Source organism: Pseudonaja textilis, chromosome 9, assembly GCF_049901715.1.
Source record: "Pseudonaja textilis isolate UNSWEBS1 chromosome 9, rPseTex1.2, whole genome shotgun sequence".
Taxonomy (NCBI): Eukaryota; Metazoa; Chordata; class Lepidosauria; order Squamata; family Elapidae; genus Pseudonaja; species Pseudonaja textilis.
The window spans coordinates 15,887,634-15,911,922 of record NC_141998.1 but is presented as its reverse complement, the minus strand read 5'-3'; the positions used below and the strand labels follow the sequence as shown (position 1 = coordinate 15,911,922).

General features: G+C 42.0%; 1 protein-coding gene across 1 annotated transcript; it reads right to left on the bottom strand.

The window, feature by feature from the left end:
* Nucleotides 1-1,518: 1,518 nt before the first annotated feature.
* DDX25 (DEAD-box helicase 25) lies at nucleotides 1,519-24,278 on the bottom strand. The gene is made up of 12 exons (XM_026718082.2): nucleotides 24,082-24,278; nucleotides 21,256-21,316; nucleotides 19,903-19,965; nucleotides 17,586-17,721; nucleotides 16,550-16,642; nucleotides 15,195-15,297; nucleotides 13,320-13,434; nucleotides 11,010-11,187; nucleotides 8,641-8,878; nucleotides 7,109-7,271; nucleotides 3,378-3,566; nucleotides 1,519-1,653 (listed from the first exon to the last, which is right to left on the bottom strand). Exons 1-12 carry the CDS (start codon nucleotides 24,169-24,171, stop codon nucleotides 1,592-1,594), a joined length of 1,491 nt encoding a protein of 496 aa, XP_026573867.2. The 5' UTR covers nucleotides 24,172-24,278; the 3' UTR covers nucleotides 1,519-1,591.
* Nucleotides 24,279-24,289: the final 11 nt, after the last annotated feature.

The window sequence follows — 24,289 nt, the reverse complement described above, 5'->3', positions numbered from 1 at the left end:
GTTATGTGTGCTTTCAGCATTTAGTCATGCCGGCCACATGACCAAGGAGACGTCTTCGGATAACGCTGGCTCTTCGGCTTTGTAACGGATGAGCAGCGCCCTCTAGAGCCAAAAACGACTAGCACATATCTGCAAGGGCAATCTTTACCTTAACCTTCTAAAGTCAACGGGGAAGCCAGATTCACTTAACAACTCTGCTGCTAACTTCTAACAAGGTAGGTCATAAAATGGGGTAAAATTCACTTAACTGTCTCACTCAGCAACAGAAATTTAGGGCTCAATTATGATTGTAAGTTGAGGACTACCTAAGTACCTGCATTGACTGCGAAGCAAGAAGGACCCATGGACTGTCCATGTGTCTCTTTCTGGTTCAGTCGTTCCTCCAGGGAGGCTCTGGTTTCCCATCCAGGTGATCTGGCATCCGTTTGTTGCTACACTCTTATTTAGAACTTAGAATCCAGGGCTGGACGGGACCTCGGGGGTTGGGTGGGGTGCCTTCTAGTCCAAGACCCCCCTGCTCAAAGCAAGAGATCTCATACCAGTGGCCCCAAACCTTTTGAGCACTAGGGACCGGTTACGCGGAGAGAGGGTTTCCCACGGACCGGAGGCGGCATAGTTTCGCGTGCTGCCCACATCCTGAGGATGGGGCTTCACTTGATTGCGTGGATCAGTTTCTGGCATGCCACGTCCCACTGCCAGTCCATGGAACCGGGGCTTAGGGACCCCTGCCTTTACCATCCTGGTCAAATGGTTGTCCAGTCTATTTCAACAAGACATCAACAGGTAGGGCTCAATTATCGGACGGCAGGGTTAGAGAAAAGATGATGAGTTTGCCTATTTTTCACTTAGGAAGTGAAGTCTGTTGCTTTTTCTTACACATTATCCTGGCACACTGTGGAAAGCTATGGAAATACAGCGCTGGAAACATCTAAGATCCCTCAAATTCCCAGGCTTATGGGGGAGAACCCAAGATTGAGAGACATTGGCCATCCAAAGGAGTGAAAAGGGATTTTTTTTTAAAAAAAAACATATGTACAAACTCGCCTGTAACTCAACTTTTAATACAAGCAGCTACTGACCCCTAGAGGCAAGCAGAATAATTACCTGTTCTTATGCTCTCTTCTAACAGTCACTTTATTAACCTAAACTGTAGATCAAATGGTACAGATTTGGCGCTCTTTAAGTCAAATATCATATGCATTTGAATCTGAGGATACCCACGATTCTGGTACAACTCATTGTGGTATACTATCCAACTGTGAGATGGAAATATTGAACATGTGGAACTAAGGAATTTTAAGCACAAACAACTTTGCTGTGTGAATCGCTGAGTTCGTCCATTTTCTCAGAAAAAAAAGACCCCAAATTATTGTATAGTCGTATAGTCATATCAGTGGAAAAAATGGCCCAGTGCATAATGGGTTTTTGAGAACAATGGTTTGTTAAGTTCAGGGCTCTTCCTGAGAACGATGTGAAGAATTCTACGCACCACCATAGCAGTTTGCAGAAGAAAAATACAGGAACAATTTTCTTTTAATTTGACAAAGCAAAATAGACGTGGGCAAAGTCTCTTGTACAAAATTATAAGGCTTCAGTCTTCTATTTTTTCTAGCGCTTCCATATCCTCTGGATCAAGGCGCTGGATCAAGATCTCTGAAGAGAAGAAATAAATTTGCAGCTGACTTTTTGGAAAGGCACAATAATTGCAGTAGGTGCAGGTAGTCCTCGACTTACAACTGTCTGCTTAGTCTGCTTAGTGACCATTCAAACCATAGTCACATGATTCCCATTCGGATGCTTGACAACTGACTCACAGTTATGACGGTTGCAGTGTCCTGGGATCATGGGATCCCCTTCTGCAATCAGAAACCAGATTCACTCAACAACCGTGTTACTGCTTTAAGAACTGCAGTGATTCACTTAACCCATGTGGCAAGGAAAGTCGTAAAGCAGGACAACACTCACTCATTTCTCACTGAGCAACATAAATTTTGGATTCCATTGTGATCGATGAGGACTAACCGTACACCTTCTGAGGTTTGTGACACAGCACTGCCTACACTGCCCTCTCTGCCTGCCAGGTTCCACATTCTATTTTTACACCCTTCTGATCAGGGGTGGGATTCAATTTTTTTTACTACCGGTTCTGTGGGCGTGGCTTGGTGGGCGTGGCAGGGAAAGGATATACTGCAAAACCCAAGTGCTAAGGCAGGACTTCCCTGAGACCCTCCCATTCTTTCATTATAATCTTCCTTCCTCCCTCCCCTCTTCATCAGTGGTGGTGTTCACATTTTTTTTACCACCAGTTCTTTGGGCGTGGTTTGGTGGGTGTGGCGTGGTTTGGTGGGCGTGGCAAGGGAAGGATACCATAAAATTTCTATTTCCATCCCACTCCTGGGGGAAGGATACTGCAAAATCCCCATTCCCTCCCCACCCCACTAACTTGCTTTCCAGCTCCATTCTCCTGTGCAGGGCAACAAACGAAGACCCAGCCGATCAGCTGGGACTCAATGGGAGGCAGAGAATAGATGGGGTTGGCGGAGCCAGCCAGAGGTGGGTTTTGCAGGTTCTCCAAACTACTCAAAATTTCTGCTACCGGTTCTCCAGAACTGGTCAGAACCTGCTGAATGCCACCTCTGGTTCTGGTTAAAATAAACTGCAAAACAAACCCACCTGTGGCTAAGATAAGCTGTTTTCAAGAACGCCTCTATCCCCTGTAGACTCAGGATGGAGGTTCGTTCGTTGAGCTTGCAGGTTGGTTTCCGAACATTTTGTTACCAGGCTAGGTAAGTAACATCTTCAGGGGAGTTTAGGGGATGTCAGTGTTGGTGGTTCCTCTGGTTATGACGGCTTTGTGTGGTCAGTGGGTCTGGTAATGGGAGGGTCACATCAGGTGAGGGGCTTGTGATGGGTCAGGTTTGGGTCAGGCCAGGTGAGGGTCATGATAAGTCTTGTGATGGGTCAGATGTAGAACACATCAGGTGAGGGCCTTGTGATAGGTGAGGTGTGGGTCCTCTGTAGGCATTCTAAGAAATTCAGACGGGGCATGGATGTAGACCATGATGGGTTTGGGAGAGGACCACCTGCTCAGAGAAATGGCCATTTGATTTAAAGCGAATGACATTAAGAATTATTGCCAAATTAAAGGGAGGTGATTCTATCTCTTTGTGCCTCTGATCTTCCAAGTACTGCAGCCTTCAGAGTTTCCTACCCTACAGCTCAGGGGCAAACTAAAAGCCGACGAAGCTTCTATCTATCTATCTATCTATCTATCTATCTATCTATCTATCTATCTATCTATCTATCTATCTATCTATCTCACTCATTAGCACCACCACCCTTGTGGGGTTTTGGCCCAGGGATCTTATCACACTCACTGAAGTGATTCTGGATCTCCAGCAGGAGAGGCAAGTTCTGCCTTTCCACCATGTTGAACGCCAGACCCTTCTTTCCAAACCGGCCTGTTCGACCGATGCGGTGGAGGTAGGCCTCAAAGTCAGGGCCCCGGAACACTGTGGTAGGCAAGGTAAAGTTGACCACGATGGTGACCTGCATCACGTCAATGCCTGGGGAGAGATATAGACAAGAGAGGATCCATATGCCTGGACAGCAAAAAACAAAAAGCCCACTTCAGAGAAGGAGGAAGAGCTGGGACCACCTGACGGGGATGGCACGTCTCCCTTGGAAGGATTGGAGAGGCCAGGAGCTGAGGACGATGCTGTCCCAGGTCCCTCAGGCATTGGGGGAGGCGGTCGAGTGGACGGAGAGCTGCCTGCCCTCACAGACACAGGTAGGGATTGGCTGTAGACAGGCAGCAGATCCGCCCTGATGAAGAACAGCTGCCTCCCCCACTTGATCCGAGGGCACGGAGAGTAGAGAGGAGGCAAGGCCAAAGAAGAGCCAAGGCTACTCGGGACAAGGTTGCCCCACCTCTCCTCACAAGGAACACTTGGTGTGGGTTGACTTAAGGAGAAGCAAGGGGGAGGAGTTTGTCTTTATCAGGAACAATTGTTTGCTTTGCCTTATTCTCCGCCCCGTGTTAGAAAATGTCAGCCTTGACTTGAGTGTTTCTGCCTGTGCCTTGCCCCGTGGAATTGCACCTTCTCTTTGGGCCTCCTCTCTGCCTTTGCCAATTGGTTTTTGTTATTTACTGGTTTTTGTTTGTGTTGTGGTTCACCGGCAGCAGGTGCAGATGGCAGCAGTCTCTGAGAGCGAGGACTCAGATGAGGGGCATGCGTGTGATGCAGGGATGGGGCCAGGACTATCGGAGAGTGGGGTGCTGCCTTCAGAGGTCATGGAGTCTGGCAGCAGTGACGAAGAGGACCCCGGGGAGTCTGTGCTCAGTGCGTGTGCGTGCAGGGCCGCTCAAAGGAAAGAGCAGCTACAGCAGCACGGACGACTTGGAAGTAAGGCTGGAAGGTGATGGCCCTTCCCATAAGGGATAAAAGCTACCCTTCGGGGTTGGGTTCTTTGCAGGAAGCAAAGAAGTTCTTTACGCTCAGAGTTCTCGTCCTCCGGTTTGTTTTGGGAAACTTCTGGCTTTGGATATTTATCTGCAACTAGTCTTTTGTTTTTGGCAGCCTTTCACAACCTTGAAAGGACTGGCTCTTAACTGGGACAATTTTTTTTGTTTTTTTTGAAAATTTTATTTGGGTTTTTACAAAAACAAAATACAAATAAAACATTTTTTTTGAAAATAGCATGGTCCCAGGTTATCACTTCTTCATACAGACACAAAACTCAATTTCATGCTCATTTTTATATTCTATTCCATATCTTATTACAATTTTATATTTTCTACATAGTTTTTCCCCTCTTCTAATTTTCTCAACTTTGTTTTAATTATCTCAATTCAAATCATTATATTTATACTTTTGTCTGTCCTGTTACAATTTCACATTATCTTTTCTTATTAAGCAAATTTTTCCCTGTAGAGTATGACACCCAATTAGAGTATGACACCTTTATATCCTTTAATTTTATCCATTCAAGCTCTTATTTAAGCTTCAATGTATAGCTTTAAGACTATAGCATTCAATATAATACATAACTTCCAATTCAATTCTGCTTGGTACATTCTTAAAATAGACACTATATTCTTAAAAAGAAAAATAAATATATATATGTAAATAAAACACATTCCATTCCAATTCAATTCTATCATTAATATGCATTAAAATCTTAACATCTTTAACATTTCTTTTCAATTGAATATCATACTTCCTTGGGAACACTTATAAACTTTCCATAGTTAATTCTTTTTTTCCCCATATTTCTCACTTATATTTTTATAAATCATTACTAATAAAAATGTTCCCTTTTAATTCTCTCAATCATTTTAATTCATTTATTTATTAACATCCCACTGCATTACAATAAATATTTTATCCATCATATTTTCTAAAATTATTTCTATTTGTAATATAACAAAGCTATCTTATGTACCTTTGCAGAATCCCTTTTACAATTAAATTTTCACCCATTATCTCTAAACAATTATGGTATGATTATGGTTACAATCCTTATATCTTTCCCCCGTTTCTCCATTTCTTGTTTCTGTCTTTTACAACTTCTTTTCCTTGCCTTCTTCCCCCTCTTCTTCTCCCTCCCCTTTTTACCCCCTCGTCTCTCTACTTCTAACTCTCTCATCTGTAATCCCCTCTTCTGTTGCTTTCTAATATTATACTTATCTTTCAAATTGTTCTTCTTTTTGGTTGTTTTTTCTAATCTTAAACCTTTCACTCTCTTTCCCCCCTTTTCTCCCCCCCCCCCACTTAAAATTATTTGATCATTAAAGATGGCTTCTTCTTTGTCCCAATCTTCTTGTTCTGCAAGCGTTTCTTGTTGCTTCTCATAGTTCCAGATCTCCATTTCTAAGAATTGAAACAAGAAGCCAAAAGAACTTCTCCCTTCTTGTGCATCTTCTTTCCATTTTTTAAGTTCCGTTTTCAGTTCTTCTAAGAGTGATACCATTTTAAAGACTCTTAAACAACCACCTGGTTAATTTTAGTCATCTAGATGCAAAAAACAAAAATCACCAAGTAATCCAAATAATCCAAGGCTGTTTCTACTTTCTCTTCCGGGGGTTCTATTATTTTGTTGCCAAGTTTCCATTAAGATGTATCTTTGAGGAATCTTGTTAAAATTTCACTGTAAGTTCCTTTTAATTACAGTTCCATTCCTTAATTCCAGGCAGTCTCCTCCATTTTTCCAGATCCTACCCTATTCTTTTTTTTCCCTCCTTTCCAATGTTTAAAAACTTTTGAATGTCCAGAAATCTTTATTTATCCCTTTGACTTTTATTTTCAGCTTAGATGCCTATTAATGTCAAAATGAATTTTTTTTTTCAGTTTCTTGCTTAAGTCTCTTAGCTGTCAGTATAAGGAAGGGAAGAAAAAAAACCTAATCCTTTCTCTTCTCTCTCTCCTTCGCAGCTTCAAAATCTTCTTTGGGAACAATGTTGTTAAGTTTAATTCCAGGGTACCTTATTTGTTGCTTTTGCTGTTTGACCCGGTCAACTAAAACTTTCTCTTCTTATCTTCCTCCTGCACATTCTTTTCCAGTCGAGTTCTTCTTTGTGGTGGCCATTTCTGACCACTGCTACAACCGCCTTCGGGAAAGGGAATAATGGCCAGCTGGGGAGGAGAGATGCAGCTCTCCTCAACCCTGCAGGCAGTCTCCCCCTTCTTCACCACCTCTACGGGGTGGCTTAGCCCCGAAACCAGCTGGCTCAGGGCGCTCCAGCGGTGAGCACGGATCGAAGCCTCGGAGAGACGAGGTTTCGGTCTGTCGTCGAAGCTCAAACCGGAAGTCTGGGGACAATTTGTTTTGAATGACTCTTGGCTGTGAATGAACAGAATTCACAGCACTGTATTAAAAAGGCTTGCTTTTATACATACTTTGTGTTTGTTTGATATGAACAAGGCTTGGGTCAGAATTGGGTGGGACTGAGGGCGTCTGCCTTTAGGGAAGGGTGGGGTGGAGCCTTACCGGCTGTTGTAGGACATTTTCTTACAGCATTTATTTAACAGGGCAATAAAGGACTCTTATCGATGCCTGCCTCCACCTAGTCCTAACTCAGGGAGAGCTTCATCTACCGGAACTGTACCTCTGGCGCAGATGTTGGTTGTGATGAGAACTTTGAATTTCCCATCGCGGAATTGCTGGATCACATCTGCCCGCTGTTCAACTGTCAGCTCCCCGATCAGTAGGGACACCTGGTGCCCGTCGTTTCTTAGGGCGTGGTACAGCCATTTAGCATTGTAGCGAGTCTGTCAAAAGTACACAAGAAAGGAGTGTGGCACAAAGGGAATAAACAGTCCACCGGCTGCGCTTTTGACGCACTGTAATGTATCCCTTTACAACCCACCCAACGGAAATTAGGCTCCAGGAGGAGAAGCAATAAATAAAAACATGGAACCCAGGAAGCAGCTTACTACAGCCATCCACTCTTCTTTCTTCTTCGGTCTCTCACGGCCACTGTTAACAAGAATGGCATTTCTGCATCAACATAAACCGACTGAAAATGCTATGGGCTGCTTGGTAGGTGCTGGGTGTGTCCCAGATTCAGTGGTGAGGCATCTGCAGGAAGATACCTGAATCTAGCCAAATTCTAGCCAGGTGTAACGGGCAGAAGAAAAGGAGGGACAGGAAGAAAAACCGCTTACCAAGACAATGCTTGGATAACAGGAACCTGAGTCAGGAAATGAACTGTAATGTGCACAGGTAGTCCTCGACTAACAACAGTTAGTTCGTTTAGTGACCATTTGAAGTTACAACAGCAGTGGAAAAAGTGACTTATAAAACCATTTGTCACACTTATGACTGTTACGTCATCCCTGTGCTCACGGGATTCATATTTGGATCCTTGACAACTGACTCAGGTGTATAACAGTTGCAATGTCCCAGGTGTCAACTTATAAAACATTCCTATGCCTGTTTTAGTAGTTGCCATAAAAAAAGGGGGGGGGATCCGGAAGAGCAGTGCAGCAGTTTGAAAGCGGAAGTACATTCAACTCTTATCTTTAAAAGATTGTAACTACTGACACCCAGCCCCTGAACGTGCTCAATTGGAGAATCTGATTTATGACACACCCAGGGGGGAGTGGGGAAACAGGGTCACAGGGGACTGCAAATTCCATATGCCAGAGTTGGCTCCATACAGGGCAGTGCCAGTACGTCATCTCTAATGAATCCTTTGAAAGTTTTTGAAGTATGGCTCGAGAATCATGATTTAATTAAGGAGATTGCTGGAACCCTGACACCAGGGTCACATGATCCCCTTTTGGGACTTCCTGACAAGCAAAGTCAACGGGGGAAGCCAGATTTCACTTCACAGCCACGTGACTAACTTAGCAGTGGCTCACTTGCTACCAGAGGGCATAAAATGGTGCGAAGTTCCTTAACCAATTTCTCAGTTAGCAACATGAACTTTGACTTTCTTAAGTCAGGGACTCCCTGCTGGAAAGCCTCAGATAAAACCCTCCCTGGTTCCATGGAGGGAGGGTGGGGGGGAAGCACTTTCAGGCCTGCAAGGTTTCACCCCCGTGACTTTATGGTAAAAGCAGAACTGGGCTGTACGATTCTTTGGGCTCCTAGACTGGCTTTCACCCTGGAAGGGCCAACCACAGAGCACCTCACCTGGCAGAAAATGATGGCCTGGCCGATGGTGATGCTGCCGTAGATGTTGCACAGGGCCCTGAATTTGTCTTCCTTGTTCTCACACTCAAAGAAATACTGCCGGATGTTGCTGAGGGTCAGCTCCTCTCGGCGGAGGGAAATGATGTTGGGCTCAGGGATGATGCGCTGGGCAAACCTTAACACAGGCTGCTCAAAGGTTGCAGAGAAGAGAAGCAGCTGGCAATCGGAAGACAAAGCTCTATGGGGAAAAATTTTTAAAGAAAAAATAATTCCAACATACAGGGATCAAAGGAGACGACATTAAGTCCCCAAGGGAACTTTTCTGCATCGGCCCTTGGCCAAGATTCCCACAAAGGATGGAACGTGTTTCACAGAGCCTGCAGCCCAGTGGTTTTTCCATGCATGAGGTTTCCAGATCTGATCTTTAGTGCTTCTAACGACGGAAAATTGCTCATCAGCACAGACCTGAAGGGTAGAGTTGTTGACAACTCGCCGCAGCCAACTCACCGCAAGACAACTTAACAATTCTATTTTTTAATTACTTTTAAAATAAATAAATAAAATATTTTGATTTTTGCCCATTCCCATTTCATTGTATCCCTCCTTTCGCATCCTTTCTTCAATGGCTCTATTCCACTATTTCTTTGGTATTCGTGTGGTTCTTGTCCTAGATTGAGTTGGACGTGGTGAATTGTTATTGACATATTCAACTAATAGCATTATAGCAATAGCACTTAGACCAGGGGTCCTCTAACTTTGCAACTTTAAGACTTGTGGACTTCAACTCCCAGAATTCCTCCTCCAGTCATGTTAGCTCAGGAATTTTGGGAGTTGAAGTCCACAAGTCTTAAACTTGCCAAGTTTGAAGACCTCTGACTTAGACTTATAGCACTTAGTCTGAGACCATATATATAAAGCGTGCAGAAGCTGAGTTGGTGCAAAATGCAGCGGCCTGTATGGTTTTCTTGGGGGGCACATGTGTCACCTCTCCTGCGGGGGCTGCATCGGTTGCCGATTTGCTTCTGGGTGCAATTCAAGGTGCTGGTTGTCACCTTTAAAGCTCTTCATGGCTTAGGAGCAGGTCATCTGAGGGACCGTCTCTTGCCGGTCACATCCACCCAACCCACTAGAGCAGGCAGGTAAGGAATGTCGCAGGTCCCATTCCACAAGGAGATACATCAGAAGAAGGGCCTTCTCGGTGGTGGCTCCCTCTGAACATCATCCCTCTGGAAATTAGACTGGCCCCCACTCTGAGACTCTTTCCGAAGGCCCTGAAGACATGGTTTTGCCAGCAGGCCTGGGAAACCCAGAGCAGGGTGGAGCCCATTAAATGAATGGCTGGTATGTATGTGTGTGTGTTGTTGTTGTTGGGGATGGAATTATTATTTTATTATTTTTATCTTTTATTATTTTGTACTTCTTTTATATTGTGTTTTATTTCCTGTAAGCTGCCTTGAGTCCCCATGAGTAGTTGCAAAATATAAATTGTTCAAATAAATAAATTCCAAATTAATATACCACTTCATAGTGCCTTACAGCCTCTCTAAGCAGTTTTACGGAGTCAGAATATTGCCCCCAACAATCTGGGTCCTCATTTTACCCACCTCGGAAGGATGGAAGGTTGAGTCAACCTTCAACTGATCAGGATCGAACTCCTGGCAGTGGGCAGAGTTAGCCTGTAATATTGCATTCTAACCATTGTGCCATCACTGCTCTCGGGGGTGGTAATTTCATAGATCAAAGACGAGCAAAGGTCTATTTGGACTGCAGTATCCACGATCCCTCCTTATGGGCCATGCTGGTTCAGTTGATGGAGACCAGAACTCAGAAGTCCCTAAATTTTATGGTCCCAGGATAAACAGAGCAATGGTCCATTGACTCCGTGGGGGCAGAAGAGACAAGAACCCAGAAAGCTCTCAAATCGGAGATAGGAAGATAGTGCATGGAAAAGAAATGTGGTACAGAAATTTTAAGAGGGGCTTTGTATAATTGACCAATGACTTGAGTGATTTTGCAGCAGATACCATGACAAACAGTAGGCATCAAAAGTTGTCAATCAACCCAGCTTCTTGCAAAGCTCGTAAGCAAAAGTGCCAACACATCCATGCTTTTCTTCCATTCCACCTTTGAAGCAGCATTTGTTTAAACCTGAGATCTGCCTTTTGCCCCAGCAGAGATAAGAATCTTAATGATTTTCTCAATAATATAAATCCATAAGAGTTTTTTTTTTATTTACATCATCTGTATTTTTACAACTGTCTTTGGATGATGCATGGCATTGAGGCAACTTGGGAAAAGTTAAATATTCAGGATGTTTAGTAGTAGAAAATAAACTCTTGTTCAGAAACAAAAATAAGAACATGTTTTACCTCTGGATACGAACACTCTGATCCAAGAAATTCTGTTTATCAATCATGACATCTGCTTCATCCAGCACATACACTCTGATCTTCTTCATATTAAAAAGCTTTAGCTTAAAACACCAATCTAGCAAGGTCCCTGGTGTTCCAATTATTATTTGTTCTCTTATTGAAGTCCCCCTTGGAACTAAGAAAAACATACATTATTTGCTGCAATGAAAAAAACATAAGACTATATAGTAGCATTTTTGTGTTTTTGTCTTGTTCAGAATGAGGGAAATATGAAATTGAATAGGATGGATAATTAGGAACCTCAAATCAACAGAATAACAGATTGGAAGGATCCTTGGTGGTCATCTAGTCCAACCCCAGTGTCAAGCAGGAAACCCTATACATTTCAGACAAATGGTTGACAATCTTTTCTTTAAAAACCTCCAGTGTTGGAGCACTGACAACTTCTGGAGGCAACTCATTTCACTGACTAATTGTTCTAGCTGTCAGGAAATTTCTCCTTTAGGGTCTTCCAGGTCAATTTCATATTTAAGGAAGAAGCCGAAGAGAATGTTGGGCACCCTACAAGATTGCTATGAAGGCAAAACAAATGTGAGAATAAACATTGTTAATCTTATTGAACCCCAAAAGAGAAACAGAGCCCTACTGAGCTTGTGTGCCTTCTTTTTCACAAAGGTAGGCATGAAGGTACGTCTCTTGGTGCCATCCAGATATTTTGGACACCTAATTAGATGCAACTTGGTCTGCCGGCTGAGACTCACAGGATTGGTAATACTGTAGGGAATATATGGAGGGCACTGTATTACCTACTCTGGACAAAAAGAAGTATGAAGAGAATGAGTTTACGTCATGGCCCTCATACTATCCAAAAAGCAACAGACAAGTTCTTCTAAATATATTTGCATCTAATGGAAGCTCATTGTGACATTTCTAGGGTATGGTTAAGCCAACGTTACCAAATGCTTTGGTGGAGTACAAATAACTACATATTGCAATCTAACATAGAAGAAAGTAATTCCTAATATTTTCTGGTTGTAAGAAAAAATACAATTATTTTCCCTATTTATCCACAATGTATTAAATTAAATTTGTTAAAATGTAAGGCTGGCCATCACAACTCTAAAAACCAAATTGGGTTTGTCTAGTTTAGTGAAAAGAAGGACCAGGGGAGACATGATAGCAGTGTTCCAATATCTCAGGGGCTGCCACAAAGAAGAGGAGTCAAGCTAATCTCCAAAGCAGCTGAAGGTAGGGCAAGAAGCCATGGGTGGAAACTAATCAAGGAGAGAAGCAACCTAGAACTAAGGAGAAATTTCCTGACAATTCATTCAACCAATGAAACACCTTCAGAAGTTGTGGGTGTTTCAATAATGGAGGCCTTTAAGAAGGGGCTGGACAACCATTGTCGAAAATAGTCTCCTAATTGAGCAGGGGGTTGTACTAGATTCACTAGAAGACTCCCAAGATCCCTTCCAACTCTATTATTTGTAAATTAGAGCAATACAACACCCCCCTCCAATATTTGGACAAATTAACATGGACAGCACAGAAAATTTCCAGGTCTGAAGCAAAAATCATCTAGGAGAATAAAAAATGGAACTGTAATATTGTTCTTAGCAACTGAAAAGATTCCTACAAGTTTTTTTTAAAAAAAACTGTGGAAGAATCCCCTATATGAAGCGGAGATACTGTCCTGAGTATGCATGGGGGAGGTCGGCAACATTGTGTTTTACAAAATAAGTACAGAAGTATTAGCACAATGAAGAGCAAGTGGAAATGCATTGCAGAGAGAGAGACCCTGAACATTAGGGTGATGGATTTTTACTGGAGGAGGACCGAGGATCAAGTAGATCAGGGTGTCCAACCTTGGCAACTTTAAGACTTGTGGACTTCAACTCCCAGAATTCCTCAGCCAGCTTTGCTGGCTGAGAATTCTGGGAGTTGAAGTCCACAAGTCTTAAAGTTGCCAAGGTTGGACACCCCTGAAGTAGATCTTCAGTCATGAAAATTCACTGGGTGACTCTGGACCAATTATTCCCTTTCAGTCCAACCCACTTCAGAGGGTTATTGATTAGGAGGTAGTGCTTCTTAATCTTGGCAACTTTAAGATGCGTGGATTACAACTCCCAGAATTCCACAACTCCCAGAATTCTGGGTGTTAAAAGTCCACACATCTTAAAGTTGTCCAGGTTAAGAAACAATGGATTACGGCCAAAAACTAGAAGAGGCAGAAGATGTACCTCCAGAAGGTGATGGAGGAAAGGCAGGTTAAATATCTAGCATATACAGAATGTAAGAAATCCTTACCTCTGTTGCCTCGAACAGCATAATTAACATTTATGTTGACACAGAATCTTCCCATTTTCTCAACAACACGTCCAGTTTGAACAGCCAGTTCAAAGGTGGGAGAGAGACAGAGGCACTTCAAGGCAAGACAAGAGAAATGGATGACTTATCTATTTTAAATGTAGTTTTCAATAAGGGATGCCAATAACACCGAGTGTTTTCACATCCACTGATTCAACTTCCTGGGGTGCTTTTCAATTTTGACTTGACTGTGGAGCAATTATGACTTACAAAGTATCTACCTCTTACGAAATCGCTATCTCCTAGCAATTGTTCCCATGTTCCCTTCAAAAGGAGCTGAACTGCAGCACATTCATAAAGGTGGGTTATTTTGGTGCAACTCTTCTGTATTTTAAGACAGACAGACTCATACTGGAAGGAGCGTTATGATCACGCTGTCAGGATTCCAGAAATTCCCCCGCCCCCCAAATTTTAAGGGCAACTACTAGAACAGGCTTAGGAATGTTTTATGAGTTGACACACACATCTGAACCCCGACCCCTTTGCATGAAGTCCACTACTGACCTCACCCCATTCCTAAGAGGTCTATAAGGGGCGTGCATAAGTGTCCTAATGCTCCCTTTTATTCATACATATTTCCTGTATTCTTACTCAAGTTTATACTTAGACCCAGCGGTGGGATTCTACCGGTTTAGAACTGAAGAGCAGCAGACGTAGAACCGGTTTGCAAATCACAAAATCACCAAACCGATAGTTACACTGGTCAGATCCCACCCCTGCTTATATCTATTATCTTGTAAGCAATAAATAAATACAAAAAAATAAAGTTCTCAACTTACGACAGTTCATTTAGTGATTGTTGAAAGTTACGACATGTTGTAAATCTTGATCTGGCGACCGCAGGTTGCAGCAAAAGGGCCTAAATGTGGGCCAGTTGCCAAGCTTGCAATCATGTGACCCTGGGAGGGTAGGGGCTGCCTAACTTCAAATCCAGGTTAGAAGCTCAGGTAGTCCTCGACTTACAATAGTTCACTTAATGACCGGTTACAACGGGACTGAAAAAAGTGACTTAGGACCATTTTTCACACTTACAACCATTGCCGTATTCTCCATTGTCACATGATTTAAATTTGGATGCTTGGTAATTGACCCACGTGTATGACGGTTGCAGTGTCCCTGGGTCGTGTGATCACCTTTTGTAACCTTCTGACAAGCAAAGTCAAAGGGGAAAGCCAGATTCACTTCACAACCATGTTATTCACTTAACTGTGGCGATTCTCTGAACAATGGTGGCCCTTCAGTTCGTAAAATGGGACAATATTAACAAATGTTTCACTTAGCAACAAAAATTTTGGGCTCAACTGTGATCGTTAAGTCAAGGACTACCTGTACTTTTCTGACTAAATATGTACTTGAACTTGTAAAAGATTTTTGCTGTTTCTATATGAACAACTCTAGAGCATATTTTTAAAAAGGCAGATATTACCTCAGTTTCACACTCACTCCTTATTGTATTTTTAAGCAGGCAATTTTGGAAAATGTTTGAGATCAAGTGTCTGTATGTGTGCATGCGCTGAATTGGTCCAATAAAATAGTGTGTTTGGGTGAATTGTTTCATCGCTGCCCACATAGCTATATTGCTTAAATTACTGGTAAACATGTGCCAAAAAAGCAAGGGCATCAAAACTTGAGTGGAAAATATATTTTTTTACAAAACTTCAGATTATAAAGCTTTTGCTATCATATTTTTCAGTCAAAGGATAGGCAAGGAAACAGTCTTACTTGAGTTAAGACTAAAAACTGCGCTCCCAAAATAGCATTGTTGAACTGTCCTTGAAGAAAGCAGCAAGGTTTGAGCAAATTAGTGACTTTTACCTGTGGAAATTCCTTCTTTGGGTCTGTTCTGCTCAACATAGCCAGAACAAATGCAGCTGTTTTTCCTGTCCCTGACTGACTCTGTGCTATAAGATTTTGAGGTCTGAAATACAAAATTACTTTATTAACATTTATGCAAATAGACAGCAACTGACTAACAAGAGAAAGGGAAAGAATAAAATGATTCCAGGATTTCTTTTTTAATATAAAATGGACAAAAAATAAAGTGGACATGGCATTTAAATAAGGAGAACCAGGAGAAGAACATTACATAAAACCAAGCCTGAAAGACTAAGAAAAGATAATAACAACAACAACAATAATAATAACAATAAATGTATATAATTTTGAAGGATAATAAAACTGAGCAAGCTGAAAAGATTTCTGCAACAGGATTGTCATATGGAAAGCAAACATAAATCTGGTATCCTAAGTCTCTATATTGTTTTGGGGAAAATACCTCATCATCACTTCAGCCCCATCCAAACAAAAAGGCTGCTTTGCATTTATCTTAACTCAGGGTTTTCAAACTTGCGTCGTCACGGTAGTGTCATGTGATATATCACGACTTTTTCCCCCTTCTCTAAACGAGGCGTGGGCGTGGCCAGCACGTGACACATCCGCCTCCCGGGTCAAGAGTCTGACAGCCCTGTCTTAGCTCATAAGAACCCCAAAGTCCCGTCAGTCAGTTCAGCATTCTTTTTATACAATTACCATCTTTGACACCCCAAGTAAGAAATGCAATAGTTCAGCTTTAAGGCAGATAAACGGAGGTTCCCATACATCCAAGTCAACTAATAGAAGATATAGGGTTGTGATGGAGAACCTATGGCACGCCTGCCAACAGTGGAATGCAGAGCCCTCTCAGTGGGCACATGCACCATTGCCAGCTGCTCTTCTGGTTTCTGGCATGCACATGCCCACCGGCCAGCTGGTCTTCACAGGCACCGGAGCGCCGGAATAAGGCCCCCCAAATGGCCAAAAAACAGGCCGTTTGGGGGGCTTTTTCAGGCTGTTTTCGGGTTGTTTTCAGGCCATTTTGGGACTGAAAAATAGCCTGAAAACAGTCCAGAAAACGACCTGAAAAATGGCTCAAAACAGGCTGTTTCAGGCCATTTTTCAGGATGTTTTTGGCACAAAAAACGGCCTGGAAACAGCCCCAAAACAGCAAAAAAACAGGCATTTGCACATTGGCCAGCTGGTCTTCGGTTTTCCAGCGATCTGGCACGTGTACATGCACATACATCCCAGTTTGGGCACTCGGTGCCAAAAAGGTTGTTGATCACTGGTAGCTCAGGGTTTTCCTGAGCTACAATACAAGCAAGGTCCTTCTAATTTCTTTTAAACCAACTTACGGATCAGCAAGCATAATCGGCAATGCAGATTCCTGTATCTTGGATGGCCTGTTAAAACCCATGCCATAAACACCTTGCAACAGTTCCGGCTTTCTGTCAAAACAGCAAAGGGTTCAAATGTACTGGGGAACAATTAATACCATTGTTGTTGTTAATAATAATAAAGAACGAATGCATCAAGGTGAATGACTTGCACATTCTTTTTTTAATACTACATATTGTTTTATCATTAAAAATAAAATACAAAACAGTAAATAAACAAAATGAATCAAAAATGAACATACATTCAACCCTAACAATAACAAAAAAGAAAAATAATAGTGTACAAAAAAAAAAAGAGAAGAAAAAGTGATCAATTAAATTTAACATTCAACACGTAAGATCCACCCTGGCTGGTTGCAGAAAGAAAAGAGCGAGCAGCAAAATCTTTTATATATATTTTCAGCAACCAGCCAGGGTGGATCCTACATGTTGAGTGTTAAATTGATCACTTTTTCCTCTCTGTACACTATTTTCTTTCTTTCTTTCTTTCTTTCTTTCTTTCTTTCTTTCTTTCTTTCTTTCTTTTTCTTTTCTTTCTTTCATCTATCGTGTGTATACATACATACAGTACATATATAAAAGAAAAAGCAATAAATTCATATATACCGCATATACATACAGTATGCATGTATGTGTGTGTGTATATACATGTGTGTGTATATATTCATATATATGAACTTACTGCTTTTTTTTTCTTTTTGTTGTTAGTTGAATGTATGTTTTGTTTCATTTTGTTTTACTTTTTTTTCTTCTATACACAAACATATATATATATATGCACACACATACATACATATGTGTGTGTTTATGTATGTTTGTATATATGTATATGAAGAAAGCAGAAATAGCAATCAACAAGTTAATCTGAACAATACACTTAAAATCCCTTGGTTAACTACCTATTATATAGTATAGACAGCTTTATAAGAGACTGGAAACTGTGTGTGGATTTTCCATGTGATAAATATAATGACTTGGAAATTCTATTACTCACAAATGCAGCTTTTCAAAGGTGGTTACAGAAAACAGTGGTGATTTGGGATCTCGCTGTAGAATTTCCACGTGCTGACTCGATTCCACAAGAGACTTCCGGATCAGCTTATTCAGGAGAGACATTTCTGACAAACTCACTGGATAAAGTGAGAAAAATAAACCAGTTAAGCATTTTCCTGGAAGAAATGGACTCGGAAGCCGAGACGGTGCTGCTTATACCCTCTACCAATACAACCCTCCCGAGGGAAGACCTTTTTTTTCAAAACTGCCTGGAGAAGTGGCCTTTTCACCAGGCTATAGGCAAGATTGTACCAACTGAAATATGCTTGATATTTGCTTGATATTTCATATTTAACATCTATCCGCTTCATTGTACAGTAAGCCATATATGCAAGTACCTTAACTGCTACAGCAGAAAAGTCAGCCTGGTGAATAAAAATGGGCTTATCTGGTTGCAGAAGAATGAATTGAAACCATTTCAACTTATTTCCTAAAGTCAAGGAGTGGCTCCTTTCAAATGGAATGGGCTCACAGTTTCGTCGCCAAAATCCTACAGTTCGTAAATTGCAACTTCCCACGAGAAATCTTAAGTGTACTAAATAGATGCCCTGATCAATGAAAAACTTTGGCAGCCAGCTTTTCTCTTTAAAGGGGTGGAGTGAGGGGGTGGGAGAGAATCTACTAATCACCAGAAAATGAACTAAGCGTCAAGTAAAATTTCATTTGTATGTATTTCCATTTCATCTTTGGCAAGAAGGCAATAGGGACTGTTGGCCAGCAAGTAAGGTTTAATCTGTAAAGCTTGATTAAATTCTGCCTTGATATACGGACTCCAACATATAAATCTGCATCAACTGGGTAAGGATGAACACCTGAATACAGACAGACTTTTATGCATGACCATTCCTTTATCAACTGTTCAAACTTACAGCAGCACCAAACAAATGGTACAGTAGTTATGTCCGCTCCCTGAAGTTACGGCCATTGCGGTGCATGCCTTTGCTGTCATAGGACCAAATTTCGGATGTTCGACAGCTCACCTGCACATAGGGCCACAAGGGGCTTCAACTCCTCCCAATTTCTGCCCTGCATTCTCCCATCACCATCCTCTTCCTCACATGCCTTGTCCCCAATGGGTGGGTTGTTGTTGTTGTTTTTGCCACAAATGGGATGTAAACACTGGTTTCTGGCAAAAAATATTGTAAATCCTAATCTGGCGACCGCAGGTTGTAGCTAAAGGGCCTAACCATGAGCCAGTGGCCAGGCTCTGAAATACAATCATGTGACCCTGGGGGGCATAGGGGCTGCCTAACTTCAAATCCAGGTTGTAAGTACAGGTAGTCCTTGACTCACAACAGTTCACTTAGGGACTGAAGTTACAACAGCACTGAAAAAAGTGACTTACGAACGTTTTTCACACTTACGACCACTGCAGCATCCACAGGGTCATGTGTTCAAAATTTGAATGCCTGGCAAACTGGTTCATATTTATGACGGTTGCAGTGTCCCTGGGGTCAAGTGTGATCCCCTTTTATAACCTCCCGACAAGCAAAGTCAATGGGGAAGCCACATTCATTTAACAACCGTGTTAAGAATTCAGCAGCTGCAGTGATTCATTTAACAACCACAGCAAGAAAAGTCGTAAAAGAAGGCAAAAATCACTGAACAGCTACCTTGCTTAGAAATAGAAAATTTGGGCTTCATTGTGGTTGTAAGCCGAGGACTACCCTGTATTCTTGGGGGAGGGGGTTGATTATAAGTGACTGGTCATTAAACAAAGACTATGTCAACTAGAAAGATAGTCCTTTGGGTCTTTTTAGCAGCCAGAAAAAGGGAGTGGGGGGAAAACAAGGTATTTTTGAAATGCCTAGATAACCAACTTGGCAGCCCAAAGTTGTCGGAGCACAAGAAGGTTATTGGAGAGCATGATGGATCACTCTTGGAGACGGATGTGTCCTATTGGAGAAGTCACATCCAGGGGGGGGGTGGGGGAAGGACCAGGGTCAAGGGGGAAATGTATGATGTGATTTAGTATCAGCTGCAGGCAGCCATGCGCCAACATGGCAATTTCTAATAAACTAATTTACTTTTTCTGAGATGTGGCTAGAGACTTTTGCTTTGAATGAGGGTGGATTTGTTGGAGCCCTGACAGACTACTTGTGGCCAATTTTAACAGAAGGGGTGAGGCAATTTGGAATATGTAGGAATATTTGATTCCCAGGAAAAGTGCCCACAATCTGAAGGGGTCCAGACATCAGCATACTATTTCAACCATAGCTAGGGCTAAATACATCTTCCCATCATCCATAATTCTTTACCTCTGTCATCATCCTTCTCCTCCTGTCTCTCCATGATCACATTGTTCCTCCTTACGATGTATCCTTAAAAGGAATTTTCCAAACAGTTTTAGATTGGCCAATGTTATTTTTTAAAAAAACTTAAATACATTGATGAAACATTTCAAGTCCAATTTAGAGATTTATGGTTCTGCAGGGTTAAAAAGAAATAGTAGGAATTAACTTACAGGGGCCATTTGAAATTATACAAACATATACACACATCTTCTGGTACCCACATTAGAAAACCATCTATAATACTTGGATGGACAACCAATAGTTCCCAGACCACAGGATGAGACCCACCAATCTGGACAATGCAGATCAATAAAAATTTTTTTAATACAGTAGAGTTTCTGTTCATGGTGAAAATCAGTGGTTCTCAACATTTTCTTCACCGGAGCTCCTGTTCAAAATACCTTTTGTGGCCATTGGACCACCAAGACCCAATTCAAGATTTAAATCACAATACTTCTTCAAGCCTTTGCAGACCTCATGACCGCCTCTCTCACAAATACACTCAGGGGTCCACGGACCACAGGTTCAGAACTGCTGGTGTAAATAATAAGCAAAGAGCCCCAGATTTCATCAGATTAATTCAAATCACTTAAGATCAGTGGTCCCTAACCACTGGGCTACAGATCGGTAGCGGTCTGTGGACTGCCAGGAGCCAAGCTGCACAAGTGGCAAGCAAGCAAGTGAAACTTCATCTGCGCATGAAACCATTTTCTTTCCCCCTACCACCCTGGTTTCATGGAAGACAATTTTTCTTCCAAAACTGGTCCATGATGCCAAAAAAGGCTGGGGATTGCTATCATCATACCAATCAGTGGTGGGATTAAAAAAAATTTACTACCAGTTCTGTGGGCGTGGCTTGGTGGGCATGGCAGGGGAAGGATACTGAAAAATCTCCATTCCCACCCCACTCCAGGGGAAGGACACTGTAAAACCTGCATTTTCTCCCCACCCCCCTAACCTGCTTTCCAGCTCCATTCTCCTGTGCAGGGGAACAAAAAAAGACCCAGCTGATCAGCTGGGACTCGGGAGGCAGAGAATAGATGGGGGTGGAGCCAGTCAGAGGTGGGATTCTGAACTATTCAAAATTTCCACTACCGGTTCTCCAGAACTGGTCAGAACCTGCTGAATACCACCTCTGATACCAATATATGCAAGGGACTAATAATATTCTTTGAAAATATTGGTTTGATGATTTATCAATGTACATCTTATAACTTAGCAATTCAAATATTTCTCACATTGCATATTATGGCACACAGCTTAAGAAACAGCGCTGCTGTGGTCTTTAAACAGTAAGTACCCAAGCTCACCTCTTACCTGTCCCTGAGAAATGCTGAGGATGTTGGAGAAATGTTCCAGGGAAGCTTGGCCTGCAAAGCTGTGAGCACAAAAGGCAGACAACAAACCATCTGAGACGCAGTAGTTCTACACAACCAATCTGACACCAATGTGCTATAGTGTAATTTAATCATGGTTAGCTAATAGTTTAATTAAACTTGTATGCCAAACTATTCTCAACAAATCTGAGCGACAGATAATAGATGGGTGTAGATGGATGGTACATGGATGCTACAGAGACAAGGAACTGACATGTGTGGTCAGGGGTGGGATTCATATTTTTTAACAACTGGTTCTGTGGGTGTGGTTTAAGTGGTAGGTGGTCATGTGACTGGGTGGACATGGCTTGGTGGTCATGTTATTAGCTGGGTGTGGCCAACTCAACATCACTCACATCGAGGCACACATCTCCTCGCCTCTCATGATTGTGGGGATGCTGCAAAAGTCATAAGTGTGAAAAATGGTCATAAGTCACTTTTTTCAGTGCCATTGTAACTTTGAATGGTCACTCCACACAAGCAAAGTACCATCAAAGGAGGGGAAAAAATTCAGAGACGTTCCTGAGACAGGAAGTCTAGTCCTGCCAAGAATGTAAAAAGGGTTAATGGACAGTTTCTGTAAGCAACACCTGAATGTTTCCTTCCTTACAGGATTAGGTCAGTAATTTCTTCTAACAACCAGTTCTCCAAACTGCTTAGAATATTAATAACCAGTTCTAGCGAATAGGTACAAACTGGTAGAATCCCACCCCTGTGTGTGGTGGTTGAGGTATTGGGTAAATAAAGGAGAAAGTTCTATACGTCTAAGCCCCCCCCAAAAATGGAAACAAAGACAGGAAAACCACAAGTAAAATACAAGAAAAGTACGAATGAGACAAAGGGGTTGGAAAAGTACCAACCTGTGCATAACAGAGGAAAGAGAAAAATATCTACTTATGCCAACAGTGGAGAAACAGGCATGACACTTGGTGAGAGATGACCAGAAAGAACCAGACAAAGAAGAATTCAAATATTGAAAGACAAAAAAAATGAGCAAATTGAAGTAGAATCCTGGTAGGAAACTAATGAGTTTCGTGACCAAAAGGTTTGGGCGACTGGAAAAAAAAAGTTATGTTGGATCACATCTACTTTGGAATAGTAGAATATATATTTTCAAAAAATATATTCACAAACAAAATTGTCCACACAACAGTTAGTATAACAAAAAAAGTAGATAAACATTAGCCCATACATACATACCTATCACACAATTTCTTTGGGGGTTGGGAGAACATTATGCATAATTCAAAGACAGCAAAGTTAAAGAATTAAGGAATGAGACAAAAGAGAGAAAGAAATGCAGCCAAATCTAGTTTATTACACTATAAAGCTCTCAATGCCGTCCTACAAATCTTGCCTCACACATTGCCTTTTGTTTTTAAACTTTTCCGCTCTTTTTTGTTCAGGATTTGATCAACTCCGTCCAACTACCATTTTCTGGATGTTTATTTCAGTTCAGAGGCTACCCAATTCCAAGTAGCTCTGGGTGGCTTACACTTTAAAAAGCAGGCCAATATAATAAAGATATTGTGTATGTCAGGGAGTGTAGGAACCATATACCCAATACTCTATAGAACTTCCCATAAGGGCCCAGCGCTTACTCTACCCTCAATGCCAGAAAACTGCCAGGTTTTTCATTATTATTCACCTTAATTCCAAGATCTTTATAATATCAGAGTTGGAGCCAATTCTCTGCAGGAATATTGCTTTAGAAGACAAACATCACAACAGAGAACACCCTTTTTTTTTTATTCATTCATTCATTGTCCACTGGACTTGGGCAGCTGATAAATTTAAACAGTTAATCATCCTCCCTTCATATGTTTTGCAATTTGAGCCTCATCTTTTATAGCCAAACCGCATCCAATGACTTTTATTTTCAAACTAGATTTATTGAGCATTGTTTTTAATGCTTTTTCTTATTCTAGCACTGTATTCAATTTATGGTTTTTATGAGCAAGGATGTTGACATATTGGCCCCAGTAGAGATTTTGAAGAGCAACGCAAGAGTGACTTGCCCTAAGAGGCATCAGCCGCAGAAGAATTATAGGCAGTCTTGGTTTAGCTACCCTAATTACGACCAGCAGCTCCATTCTTAAGCAAGCAGTCACTAAATGAAACTGTAAAAACTTCTGCTTTTCTTTACAGGCCTGCACAGGTCATAAATGCAAGAATTGGTTCAAGTTACTTTTTCATCACAGTCATAACAGATGCTCAACAAAGCCGAAGCTAAACAAGGCCTACCTGTAATCAATCTGGAGAACATAATTAAAATTAATGCTATGTTTTAGAAGAATTGCTACGCACAGAGCAAGGCAGAATAAAGTAGAAGAGGCAATGACAAAAAAACCAGTAATATATAGAGTGGAAGAATCATCCTCACTGGGAATGCTTTGGTGAACAAAAGCTATACACCCATAAATGAATGAGAAAGACTTATCCATACTTTTAAGTGATTTGAACCCCCACTCCCCCCCTTGGACAGAGGCACTATACCTGCCAGCAACTGAGGCTGAGCAGCAAGCAAACTTTTTATGAAAAAAAAAACAGAATTTAGCCCTAATCCAGTCGGTTGCCTTTAACCAGCTTTCAGCCCTCTAGCAGGGAGCAGCAACAGAAGAGCCTCTGAGCATGTGCAAAGATCATCTTTCATTTCCCCCACCATTATTCAGGACGCAGATGTATGTATGTGTGTGTGAAGAGGAAACTCTCTGATCCGAGAGCGGCTCCGGGGTGCCAGAAGCCCCGTCCCTCGCCTGGCTCTTACGTTGGGTTCCACGTGCCCGGGGTGCCCCTTAGGCATCCCCCCAAGCCCCATCGCTAAGTACTTCGGCTTCGCCCACATCTTGCCCTCCATCGTGAGGGCGACCCAGCAGCTAGGCCGCAACCAGACCAACAACAACACTTAAAACACGACGAAGCCTGACTCGATGGCGCCACCGCTCAGTATTTATAACCGCTGGAATGGGGCGGAG